This window comes from Dermacentor albipictus, chromosome 1 (assembly GCF_038994185.2).
Source record: "Dermacentor albipictus isolate Rhodes 1998 colony chromosome 1, USDA_Dalb.pri_finalv2, whole genome shotgun sequence".
Classification (NCBI taxonomy): Eukaryota; Metazoa; Arthropoda; class Arachnida; order Ixodida; family Ixodidae; genus Dermacentor; species Dermacentor albipictus.
This window is the reverse complement of record NC_091821.1, coordinates 489,668,566-489,689,666: the sequence shown is the minus strand read 5'-3', so window position 1 is coordinate 489,689,666 and position 21,101 is coordinate 489,668,566. Positions and strand designations below refer to the sequence as shown.

General features: G+C 46.3%; 1 protein-coding gene across 1 annotated transcript in view; it reads right to left on the bottom strand.

Moving 5' to 3' along the window:
• Positions 1–479: 479 nt before the first annotated feature.
• The window catches only part of LOC135912854 (uncharacterized), a 132,485-nt gene continuing 111,863 nt past the window's right edge, over positions 480–21,101 (bottom strand). Inside the window, exons 6-8 of the mRNA XM_065445430.1 lie at positions 19,691–20,045; positions 13,834–13,961; positions 480–2,655 (exon numbers count right to left, since the gene is read on the bottom strand). Of these exons, the coding sequence (XP_065301502.1) occupies positions 2,479–2,655; positions 13,834–13,961; positions 19,691–20,045 (660 nt within the window). The 3' untranslated portion in view covers positions 480–2,478. The remainder of the gene's footprint in view (positions 2,656–13,833; positions 13,962–19,690; positions 20,046–21,101) is intronic.

The following is a 21,101-nucleotide window of genomic DNA, read 5'->3' as shown; positions in this document are numbered from 1 at the left end:
ATCTTCGACGAGTCGCCTATAGATAACTGACGCACTTGACCCGGATATCTAATTTTAAGCATTGACACGCGCGCTTGTGAAGGCTTTTCGGTGGGTAGTTGGTTCTGATTCACAAGGAGCAAATAGTACCGCTATACCTGACGAGCACAACACGTGCTCAACACACAGATGCACGAGCACAACACACAGATGCGCATCCTCGTCTCGTCCCCGTTAGTTCGCGCTGTTATTCGTTTACTATCAATGTGCTTGTCCCCTTCCTTCAGCATGTGCATCGTGTTTTTCTGGGCAATTAAAGGGCGCGCTCAGTGCGTCTTGTGTCTCGCCGCTGCGTCATGGTCTGCTCCTTCCCCGTCACTACTGGGCGACAATGTGACATACTTATCAAGATATACATGTAATAACGTGCAAAGTACTCGAAGTGAGCTTTCGAAAAATGTGAAAGCTTGAAACTGTGGAGGAAAATGAGCAAGCCCATATTCAACAGTATATATTTTATTCCTTATTTGGTATCACATGATTTGAACACAGTCGCAGTGTTTTATTCGGACAGAAATGGCACGTCAATGCTATATGTATATATGCTGAAACCGTCTTCGCGATATCTTACGGACAACAGGCACAAACGACGAAAGATCACGCCCAGGTGAGGTCATTGGAATCAGGTCAAAGCATGCAGCGGCCACAGCGATCGAGATCCAGCCGGCCTCATAAACGTACCGCGGCGCGAACGCTGTGTTATTAGCAACAGTACGCGAAATGTGCAGACATTACAAACCACAAGTGCACATACCGTAATCAGACGAGACACTTCAGTAACACGTTTTATGCCTTCTACGGGAGCATCCACACCTCCTTTCCGGCACATACGCCTACTGCGGTCAGGCAAACTCAAGTGCATCTATTGCCTTTGTATTTTGTGACTTTGCGGACGCAAGGTGGCTCAAGTCCCGAAGATCGGCCTCTCGGTGTCTTGAAAATGGGACGCTTTAAATCTCTCAAAGGAAGTACTTAGTAAAGGAGGATCGCGTGCGCAATACTTAGGGGCACATCTAACGCAGGGACCGCTTTTAATTTGGTACACCGCTGAAATAAAAAGCCAAACGTTCGACAGAGATTAACTCTTTAACAGCTGAAAGATCTTTTTTCAGCAAGTTGCATGAAAAGCTTTCTTTATCGCACCACGTATTTTACTCCAGCCAACTACAACTTCGACCTTTCGTTCTGATATATGAAACCGTGTAATCGGCCCACTATCAACATTATAATTTTTCCTGGCTCCAGAAAACAATTCCAGTGGTCTTCAACACGATATGAATGGAGAAACATGTGCACAGTGCGGGTAGAAATGAGGAATACACAACAGCAAGAATCATGTAAATATATTGATGAGAATAAGTGCTTTCTCTCAACACTTCAATTTGATATCTTTGTAAATACGTGTGAAATATTCTTGAATTTTTCTTACTTCGAGCCCATGTAACGACCAGATGCGTGGGCAACAGGCCAGAGCTCCTCCCCTACTGAATATTTACCCAGCTAGAAGCCGACTCTCCTCGCAGCACCATTCGAAGAAGAGCTACTATTTTAACTCCTAAATTGCATCATGCAACCCTCATATTTCAGACAGGTCGATACAACCGGAATAGCAGGCACCATAAACTCTGGTCGCATGCGTCGTATTACCGGTCGCAAACCAAAAGCTGTGGCGGGCGCTTCTCAAGAACATACTCAAAGCTTTTCCCGTAAAAAACAGCGTAAGCTCCGAAATACGCAAAACCCCTTTATAACATACAAATAAAGGCGCGCTATGACGCTTAAGTGTACAAGTGTGTAATTTTACAATCGACAGTTGTTCTTCACGACACGTGAAACAAAGCAATAGAGCCGCAAACATTGCTTTTCTCCAATATACACAGACGAATAAAATAAAGCTTCGCATTGGAGTAAATTTTTATGCACGCTAAGACAATACTAAAAAAATCAATCACTCCATACAGCAGGTTTTTTTCAAATGTTCATATATAAATATCCTTGGCTGGATAAGCGTCTCCTTCGAGTGGTCATTGCCGAAAAGGCAACTTGGCAACCACGGCTCAACGGCAAAGCATGCGCGTACATTCCGTACCCCCGAACGTTTCTGAATGAATATATCAGCTGGTCCTAAAAACATCGAAAATGCCTTTCTTACCGACACTGCACATTTTACACATACCCGAAGAGCTACACGTGAACACAGAAAACCGAAGGCAATTAAATATTGAACCTAGCAGGACTTACTGACTACAGACCTGAGAGGCACGCGCTGGGTAAAATGTTAATAAAATAAATACGCGAATTATACGCCATTGGAAGTCATTTCCCTGTCGTACTTTTTTTTTCTTCTTTAGCGATGTGTGGCGCAACCTCCTCCACAATCTTTGCTGGTCTCCCCAGTGCGAAGCCGTGGATGCCGTCGGCCGCTCGCTTCTGTGCTGCTCAGTGACTCAGCAGGAAGTCTGCGACGCAGGACTCCGCGCATGCGGCCTGCGTCTGGCCGCCCTTGGCCTGACGCAACAGGAGTTGGCTGACCAGCAAACGTGTGAACTGAGAAGAACCACCGCGGTTGCCGGCGCCACCATCGCAGTCTTCGGCTCCGAGGCCATAGTAAGAACCCTGCAGAGCAATGTGGCACGAACCATCGGAAAATGCAGCCCCTATGCACGTCGCAGCACAGCATCAGTACATTCAAACTTCATGCTGCCCTTTCGTCTTGAGCTGGGATTCCTACAGGTACGTAGTCCTGAACATGTTTTGCGGGAAAGACATTAGTGAACACCTCGCTCATATATCTTGCTCACTGAAGTGAGTAAAGCGTAACAGAAACGATTGCGTACTTTTTCGTACATTCACTTACCTTGTAGTGTAAGGCTTTTTTATTGAACTCAAAAGAAGCGAAACGAATGGTTCTCATCCAGCTAATGTAAACAGGCATATCTCACTAGCTAAAATTAGTACCTCTGCAGTTTCTTTAAGCTTGTCTATATATCCAGGAAACATGTAAAACTTATCGCACATTTAACGCCTACTTACTAGCATTAAGACGTGGTTCGAAGATAAGCGCTTACTCAACAAAACATTAGGATTATTTTTAACGCTCTGAAAAACAAGAAACACACATGCATTGTATCTTCACAGTTGCAGCGCTGCGCATTACACTGGCTCAGTGAAGGGAGAGGGCACCACATATTGCACTGTCAGCTGAAGTTTATTTCTAGAAAGTAGAAACCAATCATCCGTTTAATACAAAGGTTGCTTTTTTGATAGGTGCCTTTGACTTTACCGAAAGGATAACATCAGGTGACTGTTATGCTTCGCTATGAGTGGACATTGTCTCTAAATAAACTTCAAGTGATAGTCAGTACCCTTTGGTAGGATAGGATACGAATAAACTTTATTTGTAAAACGGTTATTGATGTTGGTGCCCGGGGCTGTTCCCTCCTTTGCTCAACGCGTATCTGGTCACGCAGTTGCAGTCATGAAACAATACCAACCTGCGTGATTTTTCACCTCGACGCATATTATTCCACTCATTTTTTATCGTCACAGCATTTTATGCGACTTATCTTACTTATCAATCTTATCTTACGTATTTTATAAATATTAATTTAGACCTTGCTACTTTCAACGGAAAGATGGATTTGCGGTTTCATCTCGGCAATGAATGAAGGGTCGGCACACTGGTCGCAGAATCAAGTACCCTTGACTTATCGGCTAAACAGAACTGGATTGCTGATGCGCACTTTGTGCAGACGAATGTTAGGCAGAGTTTAAAAAAGTATCGCTGCAGTCTACAAACAGTATTGCGCGGTATCGCATTCCGCAGCTCAGAGAAGGTATATATGCAGTAGCGGAGCTCCTAAGCTAAATAGATAAGCGCAATTCTAAGCAAAGTTTTTTCTTAGAAGGTGTAAAAGCGAAATTTTGACCGAGTTGTGGACAGCGTCAGTACGGTTGCTTTTAGCGCGATACCCTTCGGGGAGTCCTTTTCTTCGCGTCAAAGACAACGTGGGCGGCGAGAGGCTCTGTATAAATGCTTCCGCAACAAGCGACCTGGGTGCAGATATCACCCGCCATGCGTGGTTGCAAGCGCACATGGGCACCTAGTCACAAGCAGTGCACCCCAGCGCTTTGTGTGCCCGCTTTAACATGTGCTTAATGTTTCGACAAAACAGAAAATTCAAAATGCCTTCCAACTTTAGAAAGTAAACAGCTGGAAGCCCTATCACACGGGCCTGGCAGGGTACGGTCTCGCGCGGCGCACTTTGGACACAATTGCTTGAATTATCTTGTCAGCACATTCCGTTGGATAGTTGAAGTTCCGTTGGATACTTCATCGCGCGCATCGAAGAAAGTTTCTTGTGCAACCAATAGAGCTCAATTGTTTAAAAGCGGTGAAATGTTCTTGTGAAACGCAGACTCTTTACTCGACTGACCCTAGACGGAGCCTTTACAGACAGATTAGGACAGTATGCGTGAGAAGAGAGGGCGCTGGCGGAGGCTTACTATGTTGGCACTACGCAAATAGAACTTGCCGCTTGTGCTAGATTAGTGAATCGTGTCGCTGCGGATGTTTTGCGGGGAGGCGCGAATGTAAATATGGAGCCTGCTTGTTAATGTTACTGCTGACCGTGAATTTCTTTCGTTAGTTCACCGCACCCCTTTGTTTCAAGAACACAGAGCCTCGAGCTCTCATACATGCCTCAGTTTTTCATTACTTTCTGAATTTTCGTTGTTCTCGTAATTTTGAGTCAGAAATACATGTTTGAAAGAAAATCTCAACAGTAATGAAGAGTAAACGGCGTCGCACTTTCATGAGCCCATTTTATATTGTCGCGGGCTAATTAAGATGTTATACAGCGTATTTTGTCATAGCTTTGATGCCATTCGATAAATAATTCGACACTCTCATTAAACAGTTTTGGCTAAAGAATTTCTGTTTAGGGGATAAAATGATTTTAGGAATTTGCTCTGTACGAAATACTCTGCAAAGCTATGTATTAAGATCTACTTCAGTTCTAGGACTTCCTTTTTGATTGCTCTGTGCCGACACAGGCTTTTCCCTCCCGAAATTGCCATTTTGCGTAGCTTGCTCACAGTCATTTCTCCTTTGTCGCAAAACCCAATACTTCTAAGAACATGGCGTTTTTATATCTGTGCCGTCGTACACGCTGGCCCTGTGAAAATAGGTGGGACGGCATCAGTCTTGGGTACCTTCGCTGGTCCCATTGTGTATTAAAGTATAGAGAGCTGCACAAATTGGTACTCTGTCGTTCTTCAAAATTACGCAGTCAAACACGGGGCTAGCTCATAAATTGACAGACTGAAACGAGGACCGTTCAGCGTTTTTTGGTAAGCACAGAAAACGAATCCTTTTTGTAAGTACTAATTCTTCCCGTTTTACATAAAAAGCCACAATCTATGGTATAATCACTCTCCCCACTTCGAAATTTTGTTGACGTCTAAAATAGCCTCGGAATAAGTGTCAAAAACATTGACACGTATACTAGTTTATCTTTATCGGGCGACCACGTTTCACCGCCTAATAAATGTTATCACACAGCGCAGGACGCGCCTGCGTGTATCCGAAGTTTCTGGAATGTTATCGATGGCTCCATCCACTTTCTGTCACCGAACCTTGTGTAATCTGATTGCTAGAACATTGTAGAAGACATGCGGGTCCCAGCGATTACTCTGGAACATTCGATGACTGATGTATAAAAGCCGACGCACTTGACTCGCTGATCAGATTTTCGACAATCGCCGACTGTGTTCGCCGCTTTCATTGAGCATTGAGTGCAGCCTGTTTTTGTGGGCACAGGCTCGTACAATAAAGTTTCGCTATTCACAGTTTTTTTGCTGCCGTTTCCTCGACCGGCACTACCACGTGGCATCTGGTGGAGGTGCTAGTTCGTTCATGTACCGGACGCCCCCGACAAGCAATGATCCAAGTCCGGATGGCAAAGACCACACCATCATCATCCCGGAATATCGAGCAAGCCGCCGACTGCAACAGCTGCCCCCGGAGCACGGACTTCATCCTGAGAAGACCAAGAAGAGCGCGGCCAAGACAACACCAATGGATGCTCCAGCGTCCCCTATTCTGCTGCAACAACCTCGGGACCAACCATCTTCCCATGAATCATTGGCTGAAGACCCAGAATCCTGGCTAGCGACCTACGAACGAATCGCGTCTTTGAACAACTGGGACTCCGAAGACAAGCTGCGGCATGTATACTGCGCCTTAGAAGACGCCGCCAGAACGTGGTTTGAGAAGCGAGTGGACCCTGACAACGTGGAACCTATTCCGTAACGGCTTCCTGCTGTCTTTTACTAGCATGGGGCGCAAGGAAATGGCCGAAGCTATGCCAGAAGCCCAACTACAATTACCCAACGAGACCATAGCGACCTTCAATAAGTAGATGAAGCGCCTGTTCCGGATATGCCTGAGGGGAAGAAAATTTGGTTCCTAATGCGTGGGGCGAAACAGGAGCTCTTCGCCGGATGGATACGCAACCCACCAAGGACTGTTGCTGAATCTGTTTCCTAAAGCAACAGCCATTGCGAACACACTCGATATGCGCACAAGGCAGAATAATCGCCGAAACTACACCGATGTTCAATCACTCGGAAGTGAAGACATGCGAGAGACCATCAGAGCGGTAGTTCGCGAGGAACTGCAGAGGCTCTCCCCTAGGTCACAGCCTCAAGTAGTCTCAATCGCCGACATCGTCAAAAAGGAGGTTCAGCGATCACTTGGGGTTACTGAAATGCAAACACCATAGCCGCTGCCCCAACCGAAAAAGAGGACCTACGCCACCGTCGCACCAGGGTCCTGTAATGCTGCAATTCCGTAGTCCACCGCCGCCGCCGCCAGCACGCCGACCCGTCGCCCAGTGCAGCTACGCGAGGAAGACGGACATTTGGCGTGCCCCTGATCACCGCCCGCTCTGCTATCACTGCGGAGAAGCCGGCCACGTGTACCGCCGATGTGCATACCGCTACTTGGGACTCCGAAGGTTAGCCGTCAACGCACCGCGTCCATACCTTGGGGAACGCCCGCGTGACCTTGCCGACTATCTCACCGCCACTCAGTGGAGTTCTCAACGCCCACCCCGTTCGCCCTCACCAAGTAGTTAGTTGTCGCTGCAACGCCCACCATACACTGGCCCAGCCCGGGGCCGGTCTGCAAGTCTATACACGAAAAACTAAATGCAGCAGCTGATGGAGCCACGGCTGCTGTTCGAACTGACGACGATCCTCCGCCGCCGACGAAGACACTAAAAATCCTGTCTCGACGACATATAAACATGATGCGGCCATCCCGACGAAGTCTGGAAGTAAAGAGTACACCGACGAAAGACGACGCAACGTTCAGCTTCAGTTCAACACGACTCAGTCGTGATCCGACACAAGCACCTAACCTACACAAGCACCTAATACCTAACTTCAACACAAGACAAAGAACCACTCATCGCGACATGCTTCTCGACGGCCATGCAGTCACTGTCTTAGTGGACACAGGAGCCGACTACTCTGTCATAAGTGGACCCATCGCTGCCCAGTGGAAGAAGGTTAAAACAGCCTGGGAAAGCCCTCGAATTCGGACCACTGGAGGACACCTAATAACACCGACTGGAAACTGCACCGCCAGAATTGCAGTTGACGACCGGACCTACCCTGCTACATTAGTTATCCTCCAAGACTGTTAACGAGACGTCATTCTCGGCAAGGGCTCTCAGAACCAACACGCGCAATCAACGACCTGAAATCGAAGTCGATAACACTGTCGGAAGATCAAGTGATACCACCGGAGAGCTGCCGTAGTTAACACGCCTTCAGTGTGCTTGAAGATGAAGTCAGCATCCCGCCACATTCCAACCTCATCACTTCCGTCGGCACCAAAACACCTGGAGACGTAGAAGGCGTCATCGCAGGTGACCAACGTCTTCTACTCGGCCGTGACATCTATGTAGCAAGAGGAATCGTTCGACTGCACGGAGGAAAAATGACACTCTTGCTGACAAACTTTAGCCAGGAAATTAAGCACATCAACAGGGGCACGGCGATCGCATACATCGAAGAAATTCTGGAAACGAGCAGTGCGTTTGTCCCCTCGGATTCTGCCGCATCTACCGCGACGACCGTAGTTCCTGAAGCAGACTTCGACATAAATTTAAGTCTCCCCATGACTAAGCAGCAACAGCTCGAGCATAAGTAAGCTTCGACGATACAGACTGATTTTCGACGTCATTGAAGATTCGACAAACACCAGTCGCAAAGCATTGCATAATAACCGAAGAGTGCGCTCGACCACTCCGCCAGAGCCCTTACCGAGTTTCGACGCGAAAACGGGAAGCTATAAGGCAAGTAGATGAAATGCGCGACATCATCCAGCCGCCTAAAAGCCTGTGGGTTTCTCTTGTCTTAGTGAAGAAAAAGGACGGAAGCCTACGTTTTTGCGTCGATTGTGGTCGGCTAAACAAGATCACTAAAAGGACGTATACCCCCTCCCACGGATAGACCACGCATTAGATCGGCTCTGCAACGCTAAATATTTCTCGTCGATGGATCTCAAGTCTAGCTAATAACAAATAGAAGACGACGAGAGAGATCGCGAAAAGGCCGCCTTCATCACGCCAGATGGCCTCTATGAGTTCAAGGCCATGCCATTCATACAAAAAAAATTAAATTACGGGGTTTTACGTGCCAAAACCACTTTCTGATTATGAGGCACGCCGTAGTGGAGGACTCCGGAAATTTCGACCACCTGGGGTTCTTTACCGTGCACCTAAATATAGGTACACGAGTGTTTTCGCATTTCGTCCCCCCATCGAAATGCGGCCGCCGTGGCCGGGATTCGATCCCGCGACCTTGTGCTCAGCAGCCTAACACCATAGCCACTGAGCAACCACGGCGGGTCATGCCATTCACACGGCGCCTGCACGGCGCCTGCAACGTTCCAGCGCGTCATGGACACGGTTTTGGCCAAGTTGGAGTGGCAGACCTGTTTTGTTTACTTGGATGGTGTCGTCGCCTTCGCCGGAAATTTCGACGATCCCCTTAGGGGACTTGCGACAGAACTAGAGGTCATCAAGTCATCAGGGCTCACTATGAAGCCATAAAAGTGCCGCTTCGCTTACGATGAGCTTCTGTTTCTAGACTACGTCATCAGCAAACCTGGAGTCCACCCGACCTTCAGGAGACAATCCCCACAGTAAAGTTCGATGTCGAGTTCAAATATGAAACGCCACAGGCCGACACATTTGAAGAACTCAAATGACGCATGATGATGTGTGGTGTTTTATGGCGCAAGGGCCAATTTTGGCCAAAGAGCGCCACGACACATGCAGTCGCCACCGGTACTTGCACACTTCGACGAGTACGCCAATACAGAAATCCACACAGACGCGAGTAGCCTAGGCCTCCGTGCCGTTATAGTCCAGAGGAAAAGCGGATTTGAACGTGTGATAGCTTACGTTAGCCGGTCGCTGTGAAAAGCGGGAGGCAATTATTCTACGACCGAAAAGGAATGCCTCGCCATCGTTTGGGCTACAAGAAAATTTCGTCCTTACCTGTATGACAGGACATTCATGTCGTCAGCAACCATCAACCGCTGGGGTGGCTAGCGAATTTAAAGGCTCCTTCAGGACAACTGGCGCGGTGGAGCCTCAGACTACAAGAATACGACATCACTGTTACCTAGAAGCCCGGACGAAAACACTCTAATGGCGATTACTTATCACGTGTCTCCATTGACCCGCCGCCGCAAGATGATCCAGATGACGCCGCCTTCCTTGCAAGAATAAGCGCGGAACATTTCGCTGAACAACAACGATCAGACCCGGAGCTAAAATGTCTCGTCGAGTACTTGGAAGGCCACATCGACGTTCTCCCTAGGACATTTAAGCGAGGATTGTCTTCGTTCTCGCTTCAAAACAACCTATTAGTAAAGAACTTCTCAGCAGTCCACACCAACTACCTTCTCGTTCTTCCCTCAGCGCTGCGTCCAGAACTAGTGCACGTCCTACATAACGATCCAATTGCTGGGCACCTCGGTTTCTCCCGGACGCTGTCGAGGATACAGTATAGGTATTACTGGCCGCACCTGATCGCCGACTTTGCCCGTTACGTGATTACATGCCCAGACTGCCAGTGACGCAAGACACCACCGACAAGGCCAGCGGGATTACTACACCCGATCGAGCCACCTTGTAGACCATTTAAGCAGATGGGGATGGACTTGTTGGGACCCTTTCCGAAGTCAACAACCGGAAGTAAGTGGATCGTCGTGGTGATGGACTACCTACCCGTTTCGCTTAACCAAAAGCTATGCCGAAAGGTAGCGCAGCCGAAGTCGCGAAATTCTTCGTCGAGAACATCCTGCTGCGACATGGCGCCCCAGAAGTCCTCATCACCGAAAGAAGTACGGCTTTTATAGCGGAGCCCGCCCAAGCTATTCTGCAATACAATCAGACAAGCCACAGGAGGACAACTGCCTACGACCAACAGACGAGTGGTCTTACGGTGCGCATAAATAAGATCGTCGCCGACATGCAAGCAATGTACGTCGACGCCGAATACAAGATTTGGGATGCCGTCCTGCCGTACGTAACCTTCGCTTACAACATGGCAATGCAAGAAACAAATCAGATCACGCCGTTCAAGCTTGTTTACGGCAGGAACCCGACGACGACTCCCGATGCCATGCTGCCGCACGTCACCGACAATACAATCTTGACGTCGCCACTTATCTCCAGCGCGCCGAAGAAGCCCGACAGTTCACGCGCCTACGGATCAAGAACAGGCAGGGTACCGACATTACAACCTCCGACGACGCTACGTGTTTGGGTTTGGACCCCTTAAGATCATCCGACGTATTGTCGAACTGGACTATGAGGTCGTGCCAGGCGGCATTACGCCTTCACAGCGAGGCCGCACACGATCTGAAGTGGTCCACGTGGTGCTTCTTAAGCCCTTTTATGCACGCTGACAAACTTCTTAATTTATTGTTTCTTTGCTACGGGTCTTTTTGTTTATTGATTTCGTTTGTTTGCAGCATCGGGTCTATGCTCTTTAAGAGGGTGTATTGAGACGTGTACATGTTTATCTTTATCGGGCGACCAGGTTCCACCACATAACAAATGTTATCGCATACCGCAGGACGCGCCTGCATGTATCGGAAGCTTCTGGAATGTTATCGATGGTTGCATCCGCTGTCTGTCACCGAACCTTGTGTAATCTCATTGCATGTATGCGCGACGCGAATAGTGCAGAACTTTGTCGAAGACATGCGAGTCCCAGCGATTCCTCTCGAACATTCGACGACTGATTTATAAAAGCCGACGCGCTTGACCCGCTGATCCGATTTTCCACATTCGCCGAATGAGTTCACCGCTTTCGTTCAGCATTTAGTGCAGCCTGTTTTTGTGGGCATAGCTTCGCCCAATAAAGTTAGTTTCGCCTGTGACACTTTTGTTGCTGTCCCCTCTACCATCACTACCACGTGACAACATTGTGGTCAATTTGCGCCGTGTGGTGCGAACTGACCTTTTGCAGTGTTGTCTGTACGCGATTAACTGCGCCAAATAGAGTCTGAATTACATCGCAAAACAGTTTATAATGGCAAAATTGAAATTTCTGGGTAGTGAGTGCAGTCAATTTTAAGAACTAAAGGTACCAATACTGGTAATTTGACTTCATGAAGGCAGTTCTACATTTTGGCTGAGCAAAACCTTTTCCCAGTTCCTGGTAATAAAAGTACAAAAAAATGATGCCAGCATAAGAATAAACCATCCCAGTTCCATTTCAAGGCTCTAAAGCTATTCTACATTAGGCACCTTAATACAAATAATTATAAAGGTTCGTTTTCTAGAAGCGACAATATAATAAAAGTGGCAACTAGCCGTATGCATAACACCTATGATCATCACAACGAAATATCTTTTTGTTTAAATCCCTACAAATTTCTCATTATGGACAGTCTAATATTTGATCTTGCTGAAGCCATATAATCACGCAAGCAGTGGAAGCATTGGAGCTGTTCCTTGCCGCACATAAGTCACCTATTTCGTGTCAAGCAACGTAAGACTTGAAAACAAAATCCAGGAATAAATCCACTCCACGCTATCTGTTTTTGACCGTGAATGCTCTGTTTGTGTACTTCAACGCAACACATGTGATTTAGCACGTTGTCGTGATGAATAACCCTGGTGTTATCATCGTTAAGAATACTCTTGCGCTTCCTTGCACGTGACAATTTTCATAAGAACTGCGGAGGCAAAACTAACAGAACTTGGACAGTGGTGCTGTAAGGTGGCATACAACTTTCACCACTCCATGAAATGCTATAAAGCCGTGCCTAGCGCTCTTGAGGTCTCAGGCTTTTGATGAAAACATGTCGCATTTTCTAATAAACCTTGATTTGCGCACTCACTAAACATTATGACTCATTGCTAGTGTATTGAACAAATGAAAAAATAAAGGAGAAAGGAAAAACAAAAGATTAAATGAGTGTCACTTATTTTTGTTCAGCCATCGCCGCTCATCAAAGTGCGATCCAGACCAAGTTAACTCTAGAAACCCATAAGTTTCGCTGATTTCTCTGTTGTTCCTACCCCTAATTGACAATTGTTTCTGTACATACCAATGATTCAAATCATTTGACTTCAGTTTGCCGGTTCCATTGTTCTGGACTCAGTTCTTACCCCAAAGCCAAACAAAAAAGTAAATTTGGTTCACCACCAAGTGGCGTGAACACATGCGGTTTTGAATCGTGAAAGAGCATCGATGCGCTGCATGCATTGCTACTGAGGACGGCACAGCATGCCCGCAGTTACTAAGTGAAGAAAGTTTGAGTGCCCAGCAGGAAACCTTCTACACCAGACTATGGCCAGCGTAGAGTGGTTAGCCTATTCTCGAATTAGAAGCTCGCTTGTGAGAAAAAAAAAAGATTCGTTAAATGCAATAGAGAGAGCATGGTGAGCGCTAGGTTGCATTTCTTTGAGGCAAGCTCCGGTATAGAAACACTGCCTTATGGGGTACCGAAAATCACACGTTATTAGGCTTTCAGTTTCACAGAAACAAACTATGCTAAACGGCAAGAATTGACTTTGGTCTTTTTTGGTGAGCTATTACCGATGCTACACGATTACTGCATCCACATTGACGGTATCTGCCGTCATCGTGGGATAATGCAGCGTTTCCGCCCTAGTGATGATAATTAAAAGGACTTGACTGCGATGAAGCAGGTCACCTCTGCCAGTATCGATGTTGCATTCAATATTCACTTGCGAGAACTTGGCGCTACATCCAATTACTCCGTGAAGAGAGCGACAAACTGAAATCACGCAAAGCAACGCCGCCTCGAGGGGCTCTTGACACGATGCGTCAATGGCGGTTGAAACACAAAAAAAATAAAAAGCAAAGCCAAACGAAAATAAGTGAAGTCGCACGAAGTTCTGTCAGGCAAGACAGAAATTAGAAACTAGCGTGCGGACGCAGTAGGAACGCTTCTGTTTGTTTCCCTTATATTACAACCTTACAAGCAAGACACATAGCACTACAAAGAACAAATGACGTGTTCGGCGTGCTCATATAGACCAGCTGCATTGTTATATGCGCATCTGCTTGGCAAAGATTGTTCACTTCTTTCAGAACAAGAAATCAGCACGGGTTACAATACACTCACTCATTCTTCAAGCTGCCAACTTATACTTCTTTGCGTGCAGGCATCAATATAGTTCTAGAATAGCTGACTGCGTAATATAAAGGGTGCAGTTGTGAGGTACGTACGCAAATATAGCACGTCTGTTGCCACTGGCAGGCATCCAGAAGAAGTCTCCGCATTGCTGGAACCGGGGTGGCAGACTGCGCCGCCGCTGGACACGAACTGCTGAGCACCTGTACTGCGGGGCAGTTCTCTGTAGAACAAAGAGAGAGAGAACAACGATCATGTGAACTGATGTAGAAAGCAGTTCAACGTGCAAGAAGCAACTGTATGTCCCCATAGTGGCGAATTAAAGAAATGGTCAGTTTTAACCAAGGCGAAGCATTGAAAGCAGTAACATGGTTTAGCGTTACACTGAGGGTGTCTCAGGAGGCACACCTGACGAACCTGCCAGTACCGTTGCAGCTGTCGCCCCTCGATGGCGCATGAGGCCGGATTAACGGAAAACACAAAGAAGCTGCTCGGCGCCGACGACATCCTGTGCGTTCCGGTTTGATGGAGGTCAGATTTACGGAATCAGGCGTTTTCTGAGTTTGTACACGGAGAGCTAGAGCTGTCGCTCTAAAAATCGGAAGACACCTAAGCGCTTATGAGTTGTGAATGCGTATGCATTAAGGTCCAGTTGAACGTTGCTGAGTGGTTCTTCGGGTTGTGAACCTCTGGCGGACAAGCGTTTGCGTTAATTTGGATTTACCGAGGCGAAGTTGGAAGGCGCGAACTATACAGGCTTCCGAAAGCTATTGCAAGGATGGCTTTGCGTCGCAGCAGTACCCTCTCCCCTCACGCAACACCTGGCGCGCTAATCAGCGCTAATGTTCAACGCCGCTAACCCAACGTTCTTAGACATACTTCAGTTTCGCAGCTTCCTATGCGAGCCCACTGGCCGACGTGGCCGCAGTGGCAGTCCCTGGAACTACCGGCGCTGCAGTCGTGTCTCTCGTCACACGCCACGCGTCGTCTGCTCCTACTGCGATGTGTCGTTTTCACCAACTGGCATGTAGCGCTTATTCGTTGGTAAATGTAGTTTAGATAAGTTCCGAGTTTTGTGACAAACCTGAAGCGCTTAAGTAACAACGACTTTACAGTGTCGATGTATCCATGTCAATGTGTCCTTGCAGTCGCGTCTCTCTTCACGCATGGCGCTTCGTCTACTATATGATGGGCGCGACGCGTCGTTTGCCCCAACTTGTACCGCTTGCTCGTTGGTGAATGTGGTTTAGCTACCCGCTCAAACACTTATGCTAACATAAATCGATGTCATGAAACAGATACATTTTCACGTGCACACGGATCGAATGTACTTGTCGCAAGAACTCCCGATTGCGAGAGTTTCTGCAGACAAATACTAAGAAGACTGGAGGCTCCGTTTTCTACCCAATTAGACACTCTGTCCTAAATTGAGCGACCAGCTGTCGTGCAGCCGAGGCTTATGAAACCAGCAAACTGCCGTCGCCCAGTGCAGATGAAAGGTGAGAGGCTTGTGGAACGTGGGATACTTTCGCAGGTGCGACTGTCTGCATACTCCTTCTGCCCTTTGGCCCAAAAGCTACACTGTCTTTCCGCCTCACCGACGTTGTCCCTGCAGATTTCGCGATAACAACGCGTACATGGTTGAAGACCTCCCCGTTAACAGCTTCGCACGTACCAGTAAAAGTTAGGACACCAATGGTTTGGCGAAAAGTACAAAAAAAAAGTATTTTCTCGCAGCCAAAGCTTGCCCGGAGAAATCGTGTGGCATTACCTAAGTGCAAGTTTGCGACAAGCGCATTGCATTGAAGTAATTCCGCGTTAAGACTGTTGACTTCCCATTGGTGACTCAGGCACAAGTCATAGTAGAAGAGGGTGGTTTAATAGGAGATTAATAAGTCACATAGCCACACCGGCAGACTACGCCACACAAGCGAACTCGCACGAGCATTGACACACGTCTCCTGCCTTCGCCGATCAGCTGCTAACTGCCCAGTGGGTGCCAGGCTTCAGCTAGGCCCACTAGCGCAGTACAAAAAGAGCGCTTCCTGGGGGAAGGAGCTAGCTATATGCTAACACGAAGAAGTGGATAATGATTTTTTTTTTACGATGCGCTGAACTCGGACACTTTTATTGCGACTTTAGAAGATTTTGGACCTGCAGTATGAATACTTAAGTCGCACTACCATAGTCATCGCATTAAAAAAAAAACATAATTGTTACGGTTATTGACATGTACGCATAATGCGTTATATCGTAAACATGACCAAAGTGTTATGGTAGATGAGCTCATTATTAATAGACTGAACGCTTTCTGGAGCAACAAAAGGCATAAAGTATGAGTCTCGTCTCGTCAAACGTGCCAGCTGTCTTTTTAAGGGGACTGAGAACTGGCCAGAATGTGTTGTGACACACTGATGGAAATGAAGTGACCATGAATTATAGTGATAAGATTCCAGCACGCTATTGCGATTTAAGTAGAAATCTATATTTTAAATTTGCAAAGAAAGTCTCAAAAACCAGCAAATGGGAGACCTGGCCGTGAAATCTTGATACTTCGGATGCATTCTACAAGATTACTGTGCATAAGTCGAGTGTTATTAAGTACATCATAATTATTGCTTAAAATTGCAATTGGTATATTATTATACACTTGCGCATTACTCTATGCTTTAGAAACCACGCGTGGCTACGGCAACACGCTGAACTCTGTGTAACGTGTCAAGGCGTCGTTATTGATCCGATTGGATTCGTTTCAACAGGTTAAGACCAAGGCAGTTCGACAGGAAACCACGAAAACAAGTAGGTATTATTGCAGAAATCGTTAGCAATTCGGAAAACATGAATCGCAGGAATATCTACTTGATAAACAAAATCACACTTCGTTACAGCACGGCCACACTTGTCCTCTGCCTCCCACTAACGCCGGCGTATAATCGCTGTCGCACTCAGCTATCGCTGTTTTCAGCATGCTTGCAGTGAACACTACATCCTCACTGCAGAAAAATGTGCCACGGCATTTTCCGCGTTAGAACTTCATGATTAGATACTCTGACCGGTACGCTTTCTATTCCAAAAGAAAAAGGGTACCATGAAAATTGGTTTTATTTATTCATTTATTTATTATACACACTTTCAAGGCCCTAAGGCACTTCAGAAAGCAGTGGTACATAACAAAGCAATGTAATATGCAGACGATGGTATGCAGAGAACGTTAAGCGATAGCGTGGTAGACTGCTGTTTTGAACAAAGATATATCTGTGATCTGAATGATGGAAGCACGAAGGTGTTCCAGTCGACACTTGTGCAGGGTAAAAAAGAATCATGAAACTTGTTCGTACGGGAGGATGGGACGGCTAGTTTATATCTGTGGTCAGAACGGGATGAAGTGTAGAAAGGTGGGGTGATAAGCTGATTCTTGAGCACGTGGTTAGAGTAATAAACCTTGTGAAATAGGCAGACGAGGACATTTGCGGCGTAATGAAAGATCTGGCAGATTCAGGGTTTTTTTCATACATGTAACACTGGAATGGCGGGAATAGTTAGATAAAATAAAGCGAGCTGCTCGATTTTGAATTGCTTCAAGTTTTACGGTAAGTGATGTTTGATAGTTGTCCCAAATGGCAGATGCGTATTCAAGTTCTGAGCGAACTAGGGTTTTGTAGAGTGTCAATTTTACCGAAGTAGGAACGGTAGAAAAGTTACGACGAAGATATCCTAACATGCTATTAGCATAAGCAGTAATATAATTAGTATGCATATTCCATGAAAGATCATTAGTTATGTGAGTGCCAATATATTTGTGAGCGTTAACGGGTGCTTATGAAGGGTCATTCAATAACTATCGACATTGATTGCTATTGCTGGTTTTACGTGATATGCGCATCGATTTACACTTGTTAGTGTTGTTTCATGAGCCATTTTTTTAGACCAGAGTGATACATTGTGAAGATCTCCTTGCAGTTTACCTGAAGCATCAGGGTTAGTGATCTTTCGGCATATTACGCAATCGTCTGCGAACAGATTAACCGATGATGACATTGCACACTTAGGGAGATCATTAATATAAATCAAGAAGAGTAGAGGCCCCAAGGCGGAGCCTTGTGGCACTCCGGATGTAATTGTTGGCAAAGCAGATGAAGAGTTATTGGTTGTGACATATTGAGTTCGATTAGAAAGAAACTCCTTAATCAAAGAGAACACATTTGGGGCAATATTAAGCTGATTGACTTGATGGATAAGTAGGTTATGACATACGGTGTCGAAAGCTTTGGCAAAATCTAAAAAAATACAGTCCATATCGAATCCTTGATCTAAGGCGGCAAACAAATCGTTAGTGAAACAAAGAAGTTGAGTAGCGCATGAAAAAGTTTTTCTAAAATCGTGTAGAGACGGATGGAAGAACTAGTTGCTTTCCAGGAAATCGATGAGGTGAGAATAAATTACGTGTTCTAAGAGTTTGCATGGAATGCCGGTTAATGAGACGGGTCGGTAGTTCCCGGGACATACTGCGTTACCTGATTTGTGGACTGGAACCACCCTCGCCGCTTTCCAGTCTGAAGGAAGCGATGATATACAGTTTAGATAGAAAAAGCAGATGATCAGGACCTGCAGAAGCTGATACCTTTTGATTATCTATCAAACGGTTAATACCAACCCAATCAAATAATATGGGATCCATTGCACAAAACAAGGAATGAGAAATAATTGTAAATCGGCAAGGTTCTCATCACAAAAAAAAATCAGGTAAACACTTCATTTAACCGAGTGCAACACTGGTTTTCGTCAACATCACTGCCATCTACATGAACTAAATGTATGGAGTCAGCTTTCTTGCCGCCAACAATACTGCAGAATTTACGTGGGTTAGTTAGCAAGAGGGATGACAATGTGGCAATAAAATAGGTTTTTTTTTGCATTGCTAGCAGCATAAATGTACTCGGCTTCTGCACGATGGTAAGCATCCCAGCGATCGGCAAGATTGGTTTCTTTGGCACGACGGAAAATACGTTTCTTTTTATTGCGTAGTCGCTTAAAGGAATTATTAAACCAAAGTGAGCGTGAGTCATAAGGAATCTACCTTCGAGGTACATACCGGTTATTTAAGTGGAGCAATTTATTTTTGCAGAGCTTCCAGTTTTCTTCGACAGAGCTGGTTGTCAGTCCCTTTAATACAGCACGGTCTTTCATTACTCTCGTTGCAACATAGACAGATGATCAGTTAGATGACAGATGTCACTTAGTTGAGGGCTATGTTTACATTAAGTACTTTGTTCAAGTTGTTTTTATATTCGATGTTAAAAGGCAAAGTGACTGAAAGCGATAGTGTAAGATATTTATGTTTATTACTGCTAAATCTAGAACGGCGCTAGGGCTCTGAGACATTTGCAAATTTCACAGCAATATTTATAATTTTTTCCCATTCGTGCATACAACTTATCGCACACAGATGAAGTTATATAAAAGCAATATATCTTATTTACATCGCACTTAGTAGCGCATACGAAACCACTTATGTGAACTTCTATTTTCAGGAATATTTATTTTCCGGGTGTTTCCTATGTGGCTAGATACTACTGACATTGCTTAGGCCCTTTGTTTTCACGGGCTGCTTCATGTTGCGTATAAAATGTACCTGTTTAGTTTTATATAATTGTCACACTTAATGCGTCACCAAAGCGCACAAATTAGTCAGACAGTCTTCCTTGAATTTGAGCGTGGCGTTGCTGGCGTTCCCTGTCAAAAACAATATCAGTGCTACTGAACCGATCGAATGGGTTGACTGAAATGGATACGGTAAGCCTTGCAAAATATCACGTTTCCTCTTTATAAAACTGCTATATACTCACTTGCAGTCAACAACTACACTTCCGGCGATAATGTTGCCGTAGAAATTTCCCTTAGTGTTCGTTCCCATGCTAACTGCCACGATTTTGAAGAAGGGGCGCATCTTACGCTTGTCGGTAAGCTGGGCCCACGAAGAGCTTTGCGTCAACTCGTCACCGTCGGCGACGTCATTCTGGCCGGAGGCGGCGGCACCATTGGACGCCGCCGAGTTGCTCTCCTCTTCCTCGGCGCCGTCCTCCGCCAGGACTGCCTGAAGCTCCTGGCGACGCAGGTCCTCGAGCGTCGATTGAAGGTGGTCCAGCGACTGGCGCACGCTCTCCAGGTCGTAGGCGGCGTCGAGTCGCGACGCCACGCCAGCGTTTATGGCCCGCAGCTCGGCTTCGTCACCGGCGCCGTCTCGGACGAGCGCCACGGCTTCGCCAATCATGGCGTCCTCGATGGTGCGGAGTTTGTCTTCGACCGCCTGGGAATCGAGAAGGCCGCTCGGATTACATATTACGCCAGACATACCAAACGCTCTGCTGCGCAGCAACACCACAGGGGCATGCGTGCTTACTGGGAAACTGTATAATTGTTTTCGCGTAAAAGTACGAGCTAGCGACAGCTAGGTGGGTTAGCAGGCACAAAGGATGAGGGCCTAAGGCACTGAACTTAGGCGGATTGAGTAGTGCGTTTTTTTTTCAAGAGACTATGTATTATGTTATTAGTAAACGAATTCTCAGACTAATGCTGCATTTGTTGCGTTCTCTATGCGGAGTACCATAGAAGATGCAAATAATAAGTTTAATAACATAACTAGTACTATGATTCCTCACTTTACACAATAGCAGCAGGAATAGCACGTTCAAATACGAGTAAATAACTATATCTGTGCGACTTTACGCAAGCTATACACAATGCACAATACACAGTGCGATCCTATTTCACGCGGCTGTCAGCATTAAACCTTTCTCGTTCTCAAAATTGACCAGCATTTTAGCTTGTCTATTTCTCTCTGCAGAGGTTATTGCTAGTAAATTGCGTGGTCTATTAAAATGCGAAGCCCCGTTAATTTGATGATAAATGTTGTCAAATAAATTTAGTCGGTGCAAACAGTATGAAGACAAAGCTGTTTCTATTTTAAGCATAAAACCGTGGAATGTCAACTCATTTAAAAACATCACGGCAGTAGAGCGTGCCAGTCAATAAATTGTAACGAATGATACATCCATTGGGGCATACCTACATCAATGACGTGCAATGTCAGACATTTCTAATCCTATTTAAAGAAGGCTACCGCCATACATAACTTTTGCCTTTGTCGCACTCTGTGTGGAGCCAGCGCCAGTTGGCCATTGGCGACAGTGATCGAGCGACTGTGCTGCGAAGCACATCTACCGCCGTTTTTTCTTCAGTGCGTGGGACGGCTCTGCGCACGGGCACGGCTCGGGTATCGATCACAGCCACGCCGCCGCTGCTGCGAGGGCGCGGGGGGACAGATAGGTCGAAGTAGGTACAGAAGGCCGTCGCAGGAGAACCG